The following is a 19,328-nucleotide window of genomic DNA, read 5'->3' as shown; positions in this document are numbered from 1 at the left end:
ACCATGACTGACTTATTTAGTAAATGGACTAATATATACAGATTTATCTTAGGTATCTTAGCAGCTTTACACATCTTTAACCATATTTCTGATTATTTGAGAATAAGTTTCTAGGTATGCATAAGTAGAAAGATATGCATATGTTTGCCAGCTCTACCATAACAAAATACCACACACCGGGTGGCTTAAACGGGAGAAATTTATTTTCTTACAGTTCTGGAGGCTAGGAAGTCCAAGATTAAGGCTTCTGTTGGGGCCTCGCTTGTTTGATTGCTGATGGCTACCTTCTCACTGTGATTTTCCATGGTCTTTCTTCTGTGAGTGAGCAACTCTGTTGTCTCTCTATGTGTTCAAATTTCCTCTTCTTGTAAGACACCAGTCAGATTGGATTAGGGCTCACCCTAATGGCCTCATTTTACTTAATCACTTCTTTAAAGCCCTATAGCTAAATGCAGTAACATTCAGAGCTGTTGGGGGTTAGGATTTCAACCTATGATTTTTGGAGAGATATAGTTCAACCCATAACAACATAAGATGGCTGGATCTAAGGAGGGGAATATTTTAAGCTTATTATTTTTTCTTTTTTACATCTTCTTGGACACCAATAGTTTAAGCTTCTTTAGCACATATTTCTCAAGGCTTTCTGAGAAGGCTGCACACATTTATAATCCCGTCAGTAAGGGATGATAGTTCCTGTCTCCCTGTACTCTTGCCAGTGTTGGTATTGTTAAAACACTTTTTTTTTTTTGCTAACCTGAAAGGTAAAATGTTGTTATTTTATTTTACAGAATCTTTGACTGCTAATTAAATATTAACATTCATAACCATTTGGTATTTCCTTTTCTTTTATTCTTTATACTGTACATTCAATATATATTTAATGAACCCATGCCATAACAAGGCAAGGTGCTGGGTACTAGCAGAGAGTAAAGCATAGCCCTTGATATGATGCAGCACACAATCTAGTGGAGAAGAGAGGCACTGAACAAAACTACCCAAATTATTAATTACAGTTGTGATAAGTTTCCCAGAGGAGAAGTACTGGAACCCATGAGAGCATCTGGCAGGAACCTGAACCAATCAGAGAGGTAGAAAAGACTTTCTGAGGAAATGCAGTTTTTGCTGTGACTGAAGGATGATTAGCCATTAGAAAGATGAGGGAGTAGGGTCGTGGATGAGGTCACTGGCAGGGAGGAGCCTGCGCCAGTGCCTGTACACAGGAGCAGGTGAACTCAAGAAAAAGATCAAAGACCAGTGAGAAAGGAAAGGCAGAAAAGGAAGACTAGTCTAGATCCTTGGGGAGCCCCAACAGCTATGAGCTGATAGAAGGAAGAAGTGAGCACATGTCTAAATCACAGTGGCAGCCAGATCAAAGGGAAAGCAGGAGGGTGCGGTGGTAGCAAGCAAGGAAACAGTGTTTTCAAAAGGCTCCTGTGGATAACAGAGTTGAATGCTACTGAATGACTAAGAGGGAAGAGCAAAAAGTGCACAGAATTTGGCAACATGAAGACCAACATCCTGATCAAAATTAGCTGTGGGTGAGGAAGCTGGACTGGAGTGAGTTGAGTGAGTCCGAGAAATTGAGAGAGCAAGTGTCATAATTATTTCAAAAAGTTTGCTTGTCTAAACTGTCCTTTGCCCATTTTCCAGTTGTGATGTTAATGATTGATGGCATTATATTATATGATCTCTTTTTATGTGTGTGAGACGTACTGATGTATCTTTAGGATATTTATTAAACATTAGTAATATGTAGCAAATTTTTTAAAGTTCATTTTTTCACCTGTAGTTTAAATTTATGTATGTTGCTTTTAATACACATTAGCTTTATATATATTTTTTATTTTATTTTTACTTTTTGGAGACAGAGTCTTGCTCTGTTGCCCAGGCTGGAGTGCAGTGGCGCAATCTCAGCTCACTGCAACCTCCGCCTCGCGGGTTCAAGTGATTCTTGTGCCTCAGCCTCCCAAGTAGCTAGGATTACAGGTGCCTGTCACCACACCCAGCTAATTTTTTTGTATTTTTAGTAGAGACAGGATTTCACTATGCTGGCCAGGCTGGTCTCAAACTCCTGACGTCAGGTGATCCACTCACCTCGGCCTCCCAAAGTGCTGGGATTACAGGCATGAGCCACCGTGCCTGGCCTAGCTTTATATTTTTATATAGTAAAGTTGATTATTTTCCTTATGACTTCTTCCATTGCTCTTTTACTTAGAAATTGTTTCTCCATGTAAAAATTACATGAATATTTACCTTTATATTTCCTAAACATTTATGGCTCCATTGAAACATTTAAAAAATAATTTTGGGATTTATTTTTACATATCAACTTAAGGATTGGCATCTTTTGTTTTAGTGTTCTAATGATGGAGTAGTAAGCAACAAAGCTAGTCTCAGGATGTTCTACTTAATGTTTTAACCAATTGACTCTGCTGCCTCACTGTAGGAGAAAAGTCTTACTGAGCAAGAAAATGTGAACCCTGAAAATCTGAGACAGGTCTCAGTTAATTTGGAAAGTTTATTTTGCCAAGCTCGAGGATGCGCACCTGTGACACAGCCTCAGGAGGTCCCAACAACAAGTGCCCAAAGTGGTCAGAGCACACTTTGTTTTAAACATTCTAGGGAGGCATGAGACATCAATCAACATATGCAATATCAATATTGATTCTATCTGGAAAGGCAGGACAACTCAAAGCAAGGCAGGAAGACTCAAAGCTTGTGGGGGCTTCCAGGTTATGGGTAGATAAGAGACAAATGGTTGCATTCTTTTGAGTTTCTGATTAGCCTTTCCAAAGGAGGCAATCAGATATGCATGTATGTCAGTGAGCAGAGGGGTGACTTTGAAAGAATGGGAGGCAGATTGGCCCTAAGCAGTTCCCAGCCTGACTTTTCGTTTTAGCTTAGTGATTTGGGGGCCCCAAGATTATTTTTCTTTCACATTTCCTTCCTTTTTTTTTTAAATAAAATTTTTGGAATAAGTATTTTAGAAGGAAATGAGTCTCTGGTCTCAGGTTTCATCTGCTCTCTCATGGAAAGAATGGTTTATTCCTAGACAGGTAGGTTTCAAGTTATTAGGCAGGCTCATTTTTAGCAAGTTGTGAAGTCTCATGTCCTGTGAAGAGAAAATAGGAGGAGGAAGGAAGAAAAACAACAACAAACAAAAGAACAATTCTGGAATATCAATATTGGCCACATTACTCTGAAGTCCAGACATCAGTAGGCAGGTATAAAAGTGGCTTATATATGTAAATAGGTTGCTGTTATTTTCTTCTGAAGTTTAAGTTGTCTAGCTTCAGTTTGCAGGGCTTTTTGAAAGCATGGCCTGGATTTTGGTGACTCCAAATGAGAAAAATATGGGAAAAAAAGAAGGAAAAAATGGAAAACATTGGTTTGAAGACTTGTAGCCAAGAAAATTTAGAATTTGGTCCAAAATGTATAAAATAACAAAAATTGAAAAACATTAGGCAAGTCTAAAATCTAACAACAGGTATGCTATAGTTTTTGAAACAATTTTTCTCTCTCCAGTTTCCCATTTTTACCAAAGACAAATCATGGTAGGACTGCTTTGCTTTATTGTACTTGGCCTAATCATTTGTGTACAGTTCAACAAGAGTAATTATTTTTTTACGTAGGCTTTTAAGTTGGCTTTGATGGAACTTTGTTCCATAGAAGGAATCTCAGATAAGACTTTTTTTAAAGCTCAGCTGAGTTGGTTGATCCTCTCCTCTTGAGGTTCTAAGATAAAACCTGGGGCTCTTAGGCCTGTAAGAAAGTTACATTCTTTACTTACCACAGGTCAGGAACCCTGTACAGGAATTGTGTAGACAAGTTTGAGGCCAGTTTTCCCCAGGGACTTTTATTGGCTTTGTAAGTCAAGTTTGATTCCTTAAAGGAAAGCACACCATTCCAGTCAAAGCCTTGGTGAAATAACAAGTTTCTCCAACTGTGTCCTGCTATAAATGAAAACAGATTCTTATTGCACTTAGCCAAATAACTGTATTGCCATAAGTTAAGAATCTCACAGTTTCCAAACTCTGGAGAAATCAGGTAGAGAGAAAACAAATATGCCCCACATTTTGTTCATAGGACTATACTTAACTCAATTATTAAAACCTATTGTAAATAGCTTAAAAGTTTTCTTGACTCTGAAAAACAAAACAAAGGGTTAGCAACGTTTTAAATAAAAAGTTAAAAAGATTACTTCAGACTTCTATTATTAGTTTAGTTGATGCAGTTAATTCCTGTTCTGCTTGATAGTCATACACGTTTCAGCTCTCCATGAGTCCTGACATTTTTCTTCTATTCTGTGTCACAATCTCCAAAGTTATCAGAAACCTGCATTCAAGAGCACCTGTTAGAGATTTATAGCTGATTATAAAACCACCTTCTAAAGAGGACCAAAACAAGACAACAATTGTCCATGGATGACAAAAAAGTTTTAGGGCAGCCATAGTTAAAGACACAATTGACAAGGAAATTTGTTACTTCTGTGGCACACAATAATTTAACCTAACAATTATAATTATTACTGATAATGTCCATTAAGTCATATTGGAATTATAGGAGTTTCCCATAATTTTGGAACACACACCAATAACATATTTATAGAAATACAGCCCTAAGAAAACCAAACACCATTTTATATTTGACAGTGCTTCCTGTATAATTGTTATGCCAACTGAGCCAATTATGTCATTTTTGGACTTTAGGGAACCTATTATCTTAAAGAACTGATTAGGTCAGAAAAAGACATAATTTATTATTTCATTTGGAAAGTTCATCAAATATCAAAGGTTTAAAACACTTGATATCACAAAACAGGGTCACAGGTCATTATAAAATAAGTCATTTCATTTAACCAAAGTGATAAAAGATTTTTTTAAAAAGGTGAAATCCGCCGGGCGCGGTGGCTCAAGCCTGTAATCCCAGCACTTTGGGAGGCTGAGACGGGCGGATCACGAGGTCAGGAGATCGAGACCATCCTGGCTAACACGGTGAAACCCTGTCTCTACTAAAAAATACAAAAAACGAGCCAGGCGAGGTGGTGGGCGCCTGTAGTCCCAGCTACTCCGGAGGCTGAGGCCGGAGAATGGCCTAAACCCGGGGGGGCAGAGCTTGCAGTGAGCTGAGATCCGGCCACTGCACTCCAGCCTGGGCGACAGAGCGAGACTCCGTCTCAAAAAAAAAAAAAAAAAAAAGATGAAATCTTCATTCTTTGAGATAGGAGACTTAATTTTCCAAATAATAAGCCCTAATAAAAACTGCATCAAGCCAATTACATTTGTTTTTCAAAATGTTATAAACAATCTATAAAATTTTAATCCTGACTGTAAGATATAACTTCCATAAGCCTTTAAAAACCTTTATAACGTTTATTAAGGAGTTGGCTAATGCTTCAAGAAATTCTTGTTAATTTGACATAAGGGCCCATATGCTGGTCTTGCATCAGTATGCCTTTGACACTGATGATTAATTTATAGAGAAACTGGCCAGGTGCAGTGGCTCATGCCTGTAATCCCAGCACTTTGGGAGGCCGAGGTGGACAGATCATTTGAGGTCAGGAGTTTGAGACCAGCCTCACCAACATGGTGAAACCCCATCTCTACTAAAACACAAAAATGAGCCGGGCATGGTGGTGGGCACTTGTAATCTCAGCTACTTGAGAGGCTGAGTCAGGAGAATTGCTTGAACTCAGGAGGCGGAGGTTGCAGTGGGCTGAGCTTGCACCACTGCACTCCAGCCTGGTAGATAGAGCAAGACTTTCTCTCAAAAAAAGTTATAGAGAAACTGAACTTATTTTATATCTCAAAATTGGCCCTTACAATCTCACACACCCACCTCTTCCTTGATAGTCCCCAGGCCTGGAGGAGTTGAATAGCTTTAATTTCTGGCCCTGGCTCTCAGGAATGCAGTTTATTTTGATTGGCATTTTCTACAGGGCCTGAAGATAGGGCTTTAGTTGCTGTCAGCATTTAACATTTAACAGGACTTGGTTTCCTTTTTAGACCCAGGAGTCCAAGCCTGTAACTCAGTGACACAAGTACTTTAAAAGTGCATAAACAGAGATACACGATGTTAAGAACCTTAAATAAAAAACATTTTTAATCTCAGTTCTTTTTTAGCAAACCAAAACCTAATAATATTATGACAACTTGATCATATAAAAGTTTTTGGTATTTTAAAAAATATATTTAGAAAACCCCATCATCTCAGCCCAAAATCTCCTTAAGCTGATAAGCAACTTCAGCAAAGTCTCAGGATACAAAGTCTGTGTGCAAAAATCACAAGCATTGCTATACACCATTAACAGACAAACAGAGAGCCAAATCATGGGTGAACTCCCATTCACAATTGCTACAAAGAGAATAAAATACCTAGGAATCCAACTTACAAGGAATGTGAAGGACCTCCTCAAGGAGAACTACAAACCACTGCTCAATTAAATAAAAGAGGACACAAACAAATGGAAGAATATTCCCTGCTCACGACTAGGAAGAATCAATATTGTGAAAATGGCCATACTGCTCGAAGTAATTTATAGATTCAATGCCATCCCCATCAAGCTACCAATAACTTTCTTCACAGAATTGGAAAAAACTACTTTAAAGCTCATATGGAACCAAATAAGAGTCCGCATTGCCAAGACAATCCAAAAACAAAAGAACAAAGCTGGAGGCATCACGCTACCTGACTTCAAACTATACTACAAGGCTACAGTAACCAAATCAGCATGGTACTGGTACCAAAACAGATATATAGACCAATGGAACAGAACAGAGGCCTCAGAAACAACACCACCCATCTGCAACCATCTGATCTTTGACAAACCTGACAAAAACAAGCAACAGGGAAAGGATTCCCTATTTAATAAATGGTGCTGGGAAAACTGGCTAGCCATATGTAGAAAGCTGAAACTGGATCCTTTCCTTATACCTTATATAAAAATTAATTCAAGATGGATTAAAGACATAAATGTTAGACCAAAAACCATAAAGACTCTAGAAGAAAACCTAGGCAATACCATTCAGGACATAGGAATGGGAAAGGACTTCATGACTAAAACAGCAAAAGCAATAGCAACAGAAGCCAAAATAGAAAATGGGATCTAATTAAACTAAAGAGCTTCTGCACAGCAAAAGAAACTACCATCAGAGTGAACAGGCAATCTACAGAATGGGAGAAAATTTTTGCAATCTAGTCATCTGACAAAGGGCTATTACCCAGAATCTACAAATAACTCAAACAAATTTACAAGAAAAAAACAACCCCATCAAAAAGTGGGTAAAGGATATGAACAGACACTTCTCTAAAGAAGACATCCATGCAGCCAACAGACACATGAAAAAATGCTCATCATCACTGGTCATCAGAGAAATACAAATCAATACCACAATGAGATACCATCTCGCGTCAGTTGGAATGGCAATCATTAAAAAGTCAGGAAACAACAGATGCTGGAGAGGATGTGGAGAAATAGGAACACTTTTACACAGTTGGTGGGAGTGTCAATTAGTTCAACCATTGTGGAAGACACTCTGGCGATTCCTCAAGGATCTAGAACGAGAAATACCATTTGACCCAGCAATCCCATTACTGGGTATATACCCGAAGGATTATAAATCATGCTACTATAAGACACATGCACACATATATTTATTGTATATATACCCGAAGGATTATAAATCATGCTACTATAAAGACACATGGACACATACATTTATCGTAGCAGTATTCACAATAGCAAAGACTTGGAACCAACTCAAATGTCCATCAATGATAGACTGGATTAAGAAAATGCAACACATATACACCGTGGAGTGCTATGCAGCCATAAAAAAGGATGAGTTTGTGTCCTTTGCAGGCATGTAGATGAAACTGAAAACCATCATTCTCAACAAACTATCACAAGGACAGAAAACCAAACACCGCATGCTCTCACTCATAGATGGGAATTGAGCAATGAGATCACTTGGACACAGTGTGGGGAACATCACACACAGAGGCCTGATGGAGTGTAGGGGGATGGGGGTGGGATAGCATTAGGAGAAATACCTAATGTAAATGATGAGTTGATGGGTGCAGCAAACCAACATGACACATGCATACCTATGTATCAAACCTGCACATTGTGCACATGTACCCTAGAACTTAATTATAATTAAAATAAAATAAAACAAAATAAAATAAAATAAAATAAAATAAAATCCTTTTGTTATGTCTTACACAGACCATTCATGACATGCTTGGATTTTCTGGTTTGTCCTGAGCATCCCTCTTTCTTAAACAACCAGTCATTTTACTCTAGGACTAAATTTACCATTCAAGAGTCTTTCTCCTATGAAATTATTTCTCTTCAAGCTTTCTTACAAAGAAACTCTCTCTTTATTTTTATAACTATTTTTTTACATCTCTCTTGTTTCCTGTTACCTTGTTTTATATATGACCTTTAAATAAGCTTTGAATTAGACAAAAATTGTTCTTCTCTTTTAAAATAACACACCTTTTCTTTCAGAAAGAATGTTTTCTTACAAATATATTTTTATTGGAAAATACCCAAATGATGAAATATCTATTGTTTAACTTTAGATTCTAAATTATAACAGTTTTGTCTACAAGTATTATCCCATTACATTTACCTAATCATTTTATTTTTATTGTTTACCTGAATTATTTATGAAAACTGTAATAGTATCATTTAAAGTTATGGAACCACCATTTTAAGACTATAGCTGAGACAGTGAAAAAGATTGAACTTCACTGACTCCATCTTGCTTTTAACCTTCTTTTAAGTTTGTCCTTGTTTATTCCTGGGCATAGGCTGAACCAACTTTGGGAGGAACTTAGTTTATAATTTAGCTTTGAAACAAAGACAGTAACAGTCCTTTGCCAAAACAAACCTCACTGCCTGTGGACTAGACTGCCTAAAGTCACAAGATGAGAAGTTATGGTAACCTTACTAAATTCAAAATGTAGCTATTTTTATTAAACCAATGTCATTGTCAAATTATTAAATACTACACAAGTAAAGATCATTCTGGTTTTGGCTGGGTTTATAGTTCTGTAACCCCTATGTCAAATTTTGTCACCTTATAGTATTTGGTAGGGATAAGCATAAAATTACTTGATTAATAAATGCAAACAAATATGTATGCTGGCAATTCTTAAAACATTTCTAGTATTATTTTACCAATAATTTTAAAGTTAGCTTACTTATTAAAGGTTTTACTTAAGTTACATAAAGTTGAAAACACATTTGACTAGTCTTTTCTTTTGTCCTGATAAAGTATTGATTCAAGTGCTTTTATTTTTCTTTAAACCAATTAATTAGAGCTCTTTTATATATTTTCAGTAGTGAAACACTGTGTCCGCAACACATAAATACATAGAGGTATTAGGGATGCTGAAAGAAGTACATCTTATAGATTCATAAAAACTGTTGTTTTTTTTTTTCCTTAGACATTCAGATTCTTGATAACCAGTTTCACAACCCTAGGCAGTTACCAGCTAAATGGCTTTAAGTTTACATATTAAAGGAAGCTACTCAGGTGAAAAATCTAGTAGCAAAACTTACATTATAAGGTATGGAGAATAAAAGTCTAGTATGCTAGAGGAAGATTAACGATGGACATCAAATAAAACATAAAATTATAAAAATCTATTATGGGATTGTATAAGGAGACTAATTTTGTTTACATAGGGACTACCTATCTTTCCACTGGATCTCTGAGCTTTGGGCAGAGCCCACACTGAATCCTGGCTTTCCAAAAATGGAGAATTATCCTGAGGCTAGCCCATGTGATGTTTTTACAGTGCACTTAACTTTTTTTTTTTAAATAAAGACATTTCTAAGTGTCTAAATACATTCTTCTTTACAAACCCAAGAGCATCTTCTGTTGCAGTAATTATTTTAGACAATAAATCAGGTGACAGAATACAAAAGCAAGCAGTTTAAAAACTGAGACAAACTTGTCTGTTTACACTCTTGTGGTTCCATAAGGAAAAACAGGTTTCTCCCCCAAAGGGAGTCTGGCACCTTCTCTGTTTTCATTAAAGAACCCTGGGCTATTATATACTATTTTAGGTCTCTCATGCAGCAGAGGGTGCAAGAGAAAGGAGAGACAGCAGAAGTAAATGAAGAAAACAGGATTCAGTCAACCGTGAAGAAAAAAACTTTTGCTTAAAAAAGGACAAGATGGTAGGAGACAAAACAAACAAACAAACATACAAAAACAACAACAAAAAAACAACCAAAACCACGAAGGCCTTTTAAATACAAACACACACACATACACACATATACATACACATCTTCATTGTTAGCTTTTAATTAAGCTTACCTTAATCATTGATCTCCTTGAAAAAAACTTTTTAAATCTTATTACCATATTTTAGCTAGGACAAATTACAATTATTTCAGAAGTACCAAGTATCAAACCAGAAAGGGCTTTATTGAAGAAACAAAACCCAGGCTGCCATGGTGGAAAAAAGAAGGCAGGACCTTAGCTATCAAACTGCAGTGTGGGGTGACAGCCATTGCTTTCAGTTTGGCCTGGATAGCAAAAAGATGGCCTTGTTATGTAAATAAAGACTCTTAAGTAGTCAAAGTAAAAAAATCTTTCCTTTTCTTATTTTTCCTTTTGCTGGCTATTTTTCTCCCCCCACCATACCACTTTTTTGGTGGGAACATAGCCACTGCAGAGGACTTGTTCCCCATAATTTTGGAAATTTCCTTTGATTTGATCAAGTCAGATAGAGTTGATCAAACCCAATGGGAAAAAGACTGAAACAATAACAAAAACAGAAATAACAATAAAAAAACAGTTAAACAAAACAAACGATGGCACAACTTATATGGTCACTGAGTGCTCCAATGGCAAAGAGAAATTAATGCCAGCTGGAACTGGATATTAATCTTTTTTTTTTTTTTTTTTTTTTGAGACGTAGTTTCACTCTTCTTGCCCAGGCTGGAGTGCAATAGCGTGATCTCAGCTCACCACAACCTCTGCCTCCCAGGTTCGAGCGATTCTCCTGCCTCAGCCTCCCGGCTGGGACTACAGGCACACACCACCACGCCCAGCTAATCTTTTGGTATTTTTTAGTAGAGACAGGGTTTCACCATGTTATCCAGGCTGGTCTCGAACCCCTGACTTCAGATGATCCCTTTGCCTCGGCCTCCCAAAGTGCTGGGATTACAGGCATGAGCCACCACACCTGGCCTGGATGTCAATCTTAACTTTAGCCAAGACAAATGCTACTTCAGTTCCTTACCTAGGGATGGGTCTCAGGCTGTGGACTGCTCTCTACCATCCTAACAAGCAGGAAAAGAAAAAAGCAAACACCTCATCTTCCCTGTTGGAAGCAAGCTCAAACTCCATAAAAGAGTTACCTGCCTTCCATCATCATGGAAACAGGAAATCTTGCCTTCCCTGTTGGAAGCAAGTAAAACTAAACTCCAAAAAAAAAAAAAAAAAAAAAAAGGAGAGAGAGGAGTTGTACAGCAAAATAAACTTTAGATCTTGACCAAATTTTGGGAGATCAGGGACTCTCTGGAGGGTGTGCTCTCAGATCTCAGCAAATTGTCCTATTGGTTTGAGCCATAAAGTTAGCTCATGCTGGTACCAAGCACCAATAGATTTGTCAAAGGTCAGGGGCATCTCCACTCAGAATCCCTTCATGGTTGCCAAAATGTGAACCCCCAAAATCTGAGGCAGGTCTCAGTTAATTTAGAAAGTTTATTTTGCCAAGGCTGGGGATTCATGCCCATGACACAGCCTCAGGAGGTCCTGACGACGTGTGCCGAAGGTGGTCAGAGCACAGTTTGGTTTTATACATTCAAGGAGACATGAGACATCAATCAACATATGCAAGATGAACATTGGTTCGATTTGAAAAGGCAGGACAACTCAAAGCAAAGGTGGGAAAACCCAAAGTGGGCAGGGGGCTTCCAGGTCATGGGTAGTTAAGAGACAAATGGTTGGATTCTTTTGAGTTTCTGATTAGCCTCTTCAAAGGAGACAATCAGATACGCATTTATCTCAGTGAGCAGAGGGGTGACTTTGAAAGAATAGGAGACAGGTTGGCCCTAAGCAGTTCCCAGCTTGACTTTTCCCTTTAGCTTAGTGATTTGGGGGCCCCAAGTTTTATTTTCCTTTCACAAAGATAACATATCAATTCAACATGAGATTCATTTAGTTAGTAGTTTATAAACATTCTCCCTCTGTGCTAACATTGCACAGTCCTTTTATATTGTAAATTTTTCCATTCTGTATTCTCAGCTTCCTGTGCTACCCAGAATTCCATCATCTGACCGCCATCCTAGAAGGCATTCTCACGAGGACCAGGAATTCCGATGCCGATCATCTGACCGTCTTCCTAGAAGGCATTCTCATGAGGACCAGGAATTCCGATGCCGTAGCCACGTGCGGGATTACAGAAAATACTCAGAGGATGGGTCATTCAAGGAGCCACTGGAATCAAAAGGCAGATCCCATTCCAAAATTGAGAAATTTTCAGAGTCCTTTGAACGACAGCTGTGCTTTAGAACCAAACGTTCTGCCTCTTTGGTATGTAACAGAGCTACTGAATATTTAAGCCACTTTAGAAAAGGAAACCCAAAGGTTTTGTCCTCTTTAACACTGAGGGGAACAAATGTAACTTCTTCATTTACAGCTTAGTGATAAGATCTTTGAAAAATGACATTCAGTTTAACACAACCCAGATTGAATTTTTAAAAATTATTATTTATAATTGAAGACATCTGGTATAGGAAGAGTTCCCAGAACATTTTTCTTACCAAAGTCTTCTAGTTTTTCTTTTTCTTTTTCGCTCTGTTGTCCAGGCTGGAGTGCAATGGCCTGATCATGGCTCACTGCAGCCTCGAATTCCTGGTCTCAAGTGTTCCTCCCACCTCAGCCTCTTGAGTAGCTGGGACTACAGGCATGTGCTACCATGACTGACTAAATTTTAAACTTTTTTTTTCTAGAGATAGGGTCTTGTTATGTTGACAAGGCTGGTTTCAAACTTTTGGGCTCAAGCAGTGCTCCTGCCTCAGCCTCCCAAAGTGCTAGGATTCCAGGTATGAGTCACCACACTCAGTCCCCTAGTTTCTTGAGCCTACTTTCATCAACCTTATTATAAATAATTGTAACTCATTCTCCTTTTACAATTTGGGAGGAAAAAAACTGCCCCTGTGGCTTCTCTCCTTTCATATTTAATCCTCTAGCAAATAGTCCATGATGGTGTTTTGTTCTCCTATATTTAAAAAACACAAGAACGACCAAACACTGTCTAGTAAGTATCCAGGAATAGGAGTGGGCTAGGTGCTCACAGTTACGTCATGGGAGTCTCAGTAAAGTAAAAGGAAGAAGAGACAGACATGAAATGGGGGGAAGCATAGAAACTCCACTCATGATGCTAAACTTGATAAATAAAGTAATAAACTAAAGATCAATTAATGTGGGGGTAGTTTCAAGTCTGCAGCATGCTCACTGACTGGCCTTGAGCAAAATGCTTCTTTTTTGTAGGTCTTTGGTTTTTTGTTTAATTTTGCAAAACCGGAATAATAATGGGTTGCTGCCGTGTAGTAGACAAAACAAATAACTGAACCTAAGCGTAATGACTCCTGGTTCTGGAGCTAGGCTCTGTGAGTCCACTGGTGAAGATACTTGGGTGCTTTATGTTTCATTGTCCATCTGAGCATGGTGCTGTCTATCTAGCAGATTCACTGTTGAGACTGTCACTGTGCATCTTTGCCTTGCAGGTGACACCTTACTTTTGCTCAGAGTGACCCTATCCATATGGTTTCCCTTCAGTAGGCTGCTTTCTCCACCTGATCAGAAGAGGAACAAGGAAGAGAGAATAGTGAACAGCTGTCATTTCACTGTATTTAAACCTTATTATTAAGAATTCTTATAACCCCAGCACTTTGGAAGGTTGAGGCCAGGAATTTGAGACCAGCCTGGGCAACATAGTAAAATCCTGTCCCTATGAAAATTAAAAAAAACAAAACAAAACTGCCAGGCATGGTGGCCTGTACCTGTATTCCTGACTGCTTGGGAGGCTGAGGTGGGAGGATCCCTTGCGCCTAAGTTTGAGACTGCAGTCAGTTATGGAGCCATTGTACTCCAGCCTGGGCAACAGAGCAAGACTCTCAAGGAAGAAAAAAAAAGAATTCCTGTTTTGCTTTTTTAAAAAAATACTGTTTGTTTTCATATTGTCTCAGGCTTACAGAAATGTTGCAAAAATAGGACAAAGAATTCCCATACACCCTTCACCTAGATTACCTCCAAATGTTAACATGTCCATATTTGCCTGCACTCTCTCTCCTCTTCCCATCTCCAAACACAGGCACAAGAACTTTCTCTGACATAAACACAATACAGTCATTAAACTCAGGAAATTAATACTGATATAATACTATTATCTCTAATTCATAAACCTTATTTATATTTTTTGCCAGTTGTCCCAATAATATTCTTTATAGTGAAATTTGAAATCATGTATTGCTACCGATGTTTATGTCCCTGTGGTCTATTTTACCCTGGAGCACTTTCTCAGTCTTTCCTTGTCTTTCACGACATTAACTAATATTATTATTATAAGCCCTAGAAGTGTATAAAGTCAGTTTGCTTAAAAAGATCTTCATCGTATCATCTCTAAAATATAAAATATGCTTGTTGCATTCATTTTCCATGTTCTTCCTTTTGAGTTCCAAGATACTTAGGGAAGCATTTTCTACTTTTTAAACTCGAGACTCTTTTTCATGGTTATATATAATAAGTAGAAACCTGTTAGGAATTTATAAAATTTTTAAAATTTGCACATTATATAACTAATTTTAATTTAAATATTTTATTTTATATCAGTTTTTAAAGAGTACTTTATAAAATCTTAATGCAAAATTAGAAATTCAGAACATATACAGATACACTTCCAACTTTTCCCTATTTGATAATCTACACACTTTCCTAAGGCTAACTACATTAAAAAGTGTAATTTTTCAGCAAATTTAAAAATGATTTATATCATCTTTTGTTTGGGGACCAAATGTATACTAATACCTAGATTTAAATTTTACATATTTTTACATCAAAAAGAACCAGAAACTGTTTCTATGTCCTGATCATGACCAACAATGTTATATTCTTTCATTCTGATATTTAAAAATTCAGTCGGCTTATTTTGATAATTTTCACATTTAGCATCTAAGTGATGTGATAAAATGTATTTCCGAGCATTATTTACAAGCATTTCTCAGATGGTCTTTAATCATCACTCTATTTTTTCTTTCTCATACCATTTTGATGAGACCTTAATGACTGCATTAACATTGTAGAGTGGCTGACACCACTGTGTTAAACAGATAGATGCCTCAATAACTCTCAGCTAGCACGGCTGAGCAAGCATGACCTTGCTTATGTGACCGCCACTCACCACTGCTTAACTTCACCTGATAAACACTAAGGGGTTTCCCAACATTTCTAGTTTGAATAGGAGAGGAGTAATGGTTTTGCTTGTTTATTTTTTAAAATAGAAGCATAAATAGATACCATGGCCACATTTATTAATGCCATCGTTTTGATAATTCCTTTGAAAGGCACCCTCTGGCCATACAAACTAAAGAAGCAAGCCCCCACCCTCCAGTAGGTCCCTATCACTCTGTTTACAGTTATCATTGCCCTTATCACTGTGGATTATTTTTTCACTTCCTTTTAGGCTTATTGATGACTGTCTGTATCCCTCCACCTAGGTGTAGTATCTAGGAAGTAGGTCTATTTAGTGTTATATCTCCTGATCCTACAACAACAGTATGTGTTCAATGAATCAGTGAATAATGTGGAATCCTGGGGACACATGTTGGGGGTTGTTAATCTGGTTGGGTGTCATTCCTTAACACTTCATTCTTCCCACAGTCCTCACATGAAAATTTAGTGAAAACTCTACTATTAATGTAATTTAAGGGACTGAACATAGAGCTAAGAATCATTCCATATGTGATCTCACTTGACACTTTCCTTTTCAAAAAGTACCAGGGGACTATTAATTTCATCGTGCCATGAAATCACGCCCCTCAGTATGTTCAGAGGCAAAGAGTCACAGGCGTGTGCAGGTTGTACTTCCTTCCCAGACCATCTGCTGATGCCCAGTCCCCTCTATTCTTTTCTTTGTGACCAAAACCTCTAGCAACATCCTTAGGTTTATGCTATAATTTCTAGAAACCAAGAGGTGGAAGTCTGCTAAACCATCAGGGCTTTCTCTGTGTCTGATTATTAAGAGAGATGTGGAGTGTTGTCAGCTGCTTGTGCATTTTTACCTGTTTCTGCTCTTTCCCTTTCAGGGACCTGAAAGCAGAAAGGAGAGAAATGAAAGAGAATGCCTGAGGATGGAGATAAAATCCCGAAAGAAAGTAGAGGAAGAAAGGAGCTCTAGGAAAGAAGAACATGGAGAAGCACACATGGCTCCCCTGTTTGAAAAAGGGCCTGAATAATACTCTGCTTCCGCCTCATGACATCAGATGCTAGTTTTGGTTTTTTTCTTTGAGCCCTAATTCACCATTTCAGGATGTGGATGGGGGCGGGGTTAGGGGTAAAAACAGCTATAAAAAGCAACTGCAGATGCTGAGTGACTGCAGTGGGCAGGGTATGTAGCTGCTCCAAGATGACTTGCATCATACCCCATTTACTGCTGGCATCTTAGTTGAGAGTATATTCTGCTTGGTTGCCTTTTTATGGGAATAAAGAGAATAAAAGGTATTTTAATAGAATAAAGAAAAATTTGAAAACGTAATACAAGGTATTTAAAGAGCCACCCACATAGCTTCACCAACCCTTCTTACACATCAACTCACAAATCATCTCAAATAAAAGTCATTGGTATGACTCTTGAGTTTACTTTCTTGTCAGAAGTAATTATGTAAGTATGTCTAATGGCCATCATTTAAGGAGAACTGGTAATTAACCTGCCAAGTACTATGCTGGATGCTTTAATGCACTATCTAAAATAAGTTTCACTACTCTGAGGTGGGACCTTGTATTAGTCAGGATTCTCCAGAGAGAAAGAACCAATAGGATAGAGATAGATAGATGATAGATAGATAGATAGATAGATAGATAGATAGATAAATAGATAGATGATAGAGATATAGAGATAGAGGTAGAGATAAATAGGGATAGAGATATATGAGAGGGGATTTATTAGGGGAATTGGCTTACATGATTATGGAGGCAGAGAAATCCCAACATAAACTGTCTCCAAGCTGGAGAACCAAGGAAGCCAGTAGTGTGGCTCAGTTCAAGTTCAAAAGCCTCAGAACCGGGGAAGCCAGTAGGGTGGCTTAGTCCAAGTTTGAAAGCTCAGAACCAGGGAAGCTGATGATACCACTTTCAGTCCTAGGTTGAAGGTAGGGTAGGGGAGAGTCACTGGTGCAAGTCCCTGACTCCAAAGGCCACACAGAACCTGTAGTTCTAATATCCAAGGCAGGAAAAAAGGGCATCCTAGCTTTGAGGGAGAGAGGGAGGAGAGAGAGAGAGAAAATTCTCCTTTCCTCTGCCTTTTTTGTCTATCCAGGTCTTCAACCAATTGGATGGTGCCTGCCCACATTGGGTGAGGAGGATCTTCCTTATTCAGTCCACTGATTCAAATGCCAATCTTGTCCAGAATCACTTTAACAGATATATCTGTGCAGAAAAAAATAGTGCTTTACCAGCTGTCTGGGTGCCCCTTAATCAAGTCAAGCTGGCACCTAACATTAACCATCACAGACCTATTTTTTTCTTCACTTTCTAGATGAGGAAACAAATTTTAGAGAGTTCTGTAGCTTGCTGGTGTGGTGGCAGAGTTAGGGCCACAGACGAGTTCATTCTGATGCCAGAGCTTATGGTCCTAACATGAGGCAGGATGTTCATTTTCCTCTAGTAGCAGGTTCTGAGACAGTCTGTGTGTGATGTGCATGTGAATGGGTGGATGTGAGCGAGAACAGCAGGAGCGGGGTAGGTTGCAGTTTTGATTACATGGGTGAAGACTGATTCTCTGAGGTCACATTTATGCACTGGGTTTTAACTTTGTGGAACCATACTCTATCAGTAATTGTTTTCCCCTGAAAGCAAAGATACTGGAGTTCTCTAATGCTCTCTCTGTTTATTCCTCATCTGTCTTAGACCTTCAAATGCCCAAGGGCAGCTACATACTCCGTTTTGTGAAGAGGAAAATCCCCCAAAAGTACTACTCATAACTAATACTGTAATTGATTGCTTGTGCAAGCACTGACTTTGACTTAGTAGAAATAAGAAGGAAAAGGGGTGTGTTAGTTCATTCTCACACTGCTATGAAGAACTTCCCAAGACTTGGTAACTTATAAAGAAAAGAGGTTTGACTCACAGTTCTGCATGGCTGGGAAGGCCTCAGAAAACTTACAATCATGGCAGAAGGTGAAGGGGAAGCAAAGACCTTTCTTCACATGGTGTTAGGAAAGAAAGAGCTAGCAGGAACAGAAAAAACTGCCTTATAAAAGCATCAGATCGCATGAGAACTCATTATCATAAGAACAGCACGGGGGAAAGCACCCCCATGATCCTCCCACCCAGTTTCTCCCTTGACAAGGGATTGTGAGGAGTACAATTCAAGATGAGATTTGGGTGGGGACACAGGCAAACCATATCATTCTGTCGCTGGCCCCTACCAGATCTCATGTCCTCACATTTCAAAACACAATTATGCCTTCCCAACAGTCAAAAGTCTTAATTCATTCCAGCATTAAACCCAAAAGTCCAAGACCAAAGTCTCAAGGTGAGTCCCTTCTACCTATGAGCCTGTAAAATCAAAAGCAAGTTAGTTATTTCCAAGACACAATGGGGGTAGAGGCATTGGAGAAATGCTCCCCTTCCAAATGGGAGAAATTGGCCAAAACAAAGGGGCATCAAGTCCAAAATTTAGCGGGGCAGTCACTACATCTAAAAGCCCCCAAATAATCACCTTTGACTCCATGTCTTACATTCAGGGCACACTGCTGCAAAGGGTAGGCTCCTATGGCCTTGGGCAGCTCCACCCCTGTGGCTTTGTAGCCCCCCTGCCCAGCTACCCCATACGCCAGCTGCTTTCATGGCTAGTGTTGAGTGTCTGCAGCTTTTCCAGGTGCACAGTGCAAGCTGTCAGTGTATCTACCTTTCTGGGTCTGGAGGATGGTGGCCCTCTTCTCACAGCTCACTAAGCAGTGCCTCCATAGGGACTCTCTGTGGGGGCTCTGAAAGGAGCCAGACACACTTCTCAGCTTCCTCCATACATTCCAAACTTCCAGGGCCCAGTGTAAACATTCCAAACTTCCAGGGCCCAGT

At 38.7% G+C, this 19,328-nt stretch overlaps 1 protein-coding gene across 1 annotated transcript in view; it reads left to right on the top strand.

The window, feature by feature from the left end:
* LNP1 (leukemia NUP98 fusion partner 1) overlaps window positions 1-16,877 on the top strand; it is a 58,060-nt gene extending 41,183 nt beyond the window's left edge. The window contains exons 3-4 of the mRNA XM_023212096.1: window positions 12,276-12,563; window positions 16,337-16,877. Of these exons, the coding sequence (XP_023067864.1) occupies window positions 12,276-12,563; window positions 16,337-16,486 (438 nt within the window). The 3' untranslated portion in view covers window positions 16,487-16,877. The remainder of the gene's footprint in view (window positions 1-12,275; window positions 12,564-16,336) is intronic.
* Window positions 16,878-19,328: the final 2,451 nt, after the last annotated feature.

Source organism: Piliocolobus tephrosceles, chromosome 2, assembly GCF_002776525.5.
Source record: "Piliocolobus tephrosceles isolate RC106 chromosome 2, ASM277652v3, whole genome shotgun sequence".
Taxonomy (NCBI): domain Eukaryota; kingdom Metazoa; phylum Chordata; class Mammalia; order Primates; family Cercopithecidae; genus Piliocolobus; species Piliocolobus tephrosceles.
This window is presented reverse-complemented; position numbering and strand designations above follow the sequence as displayed.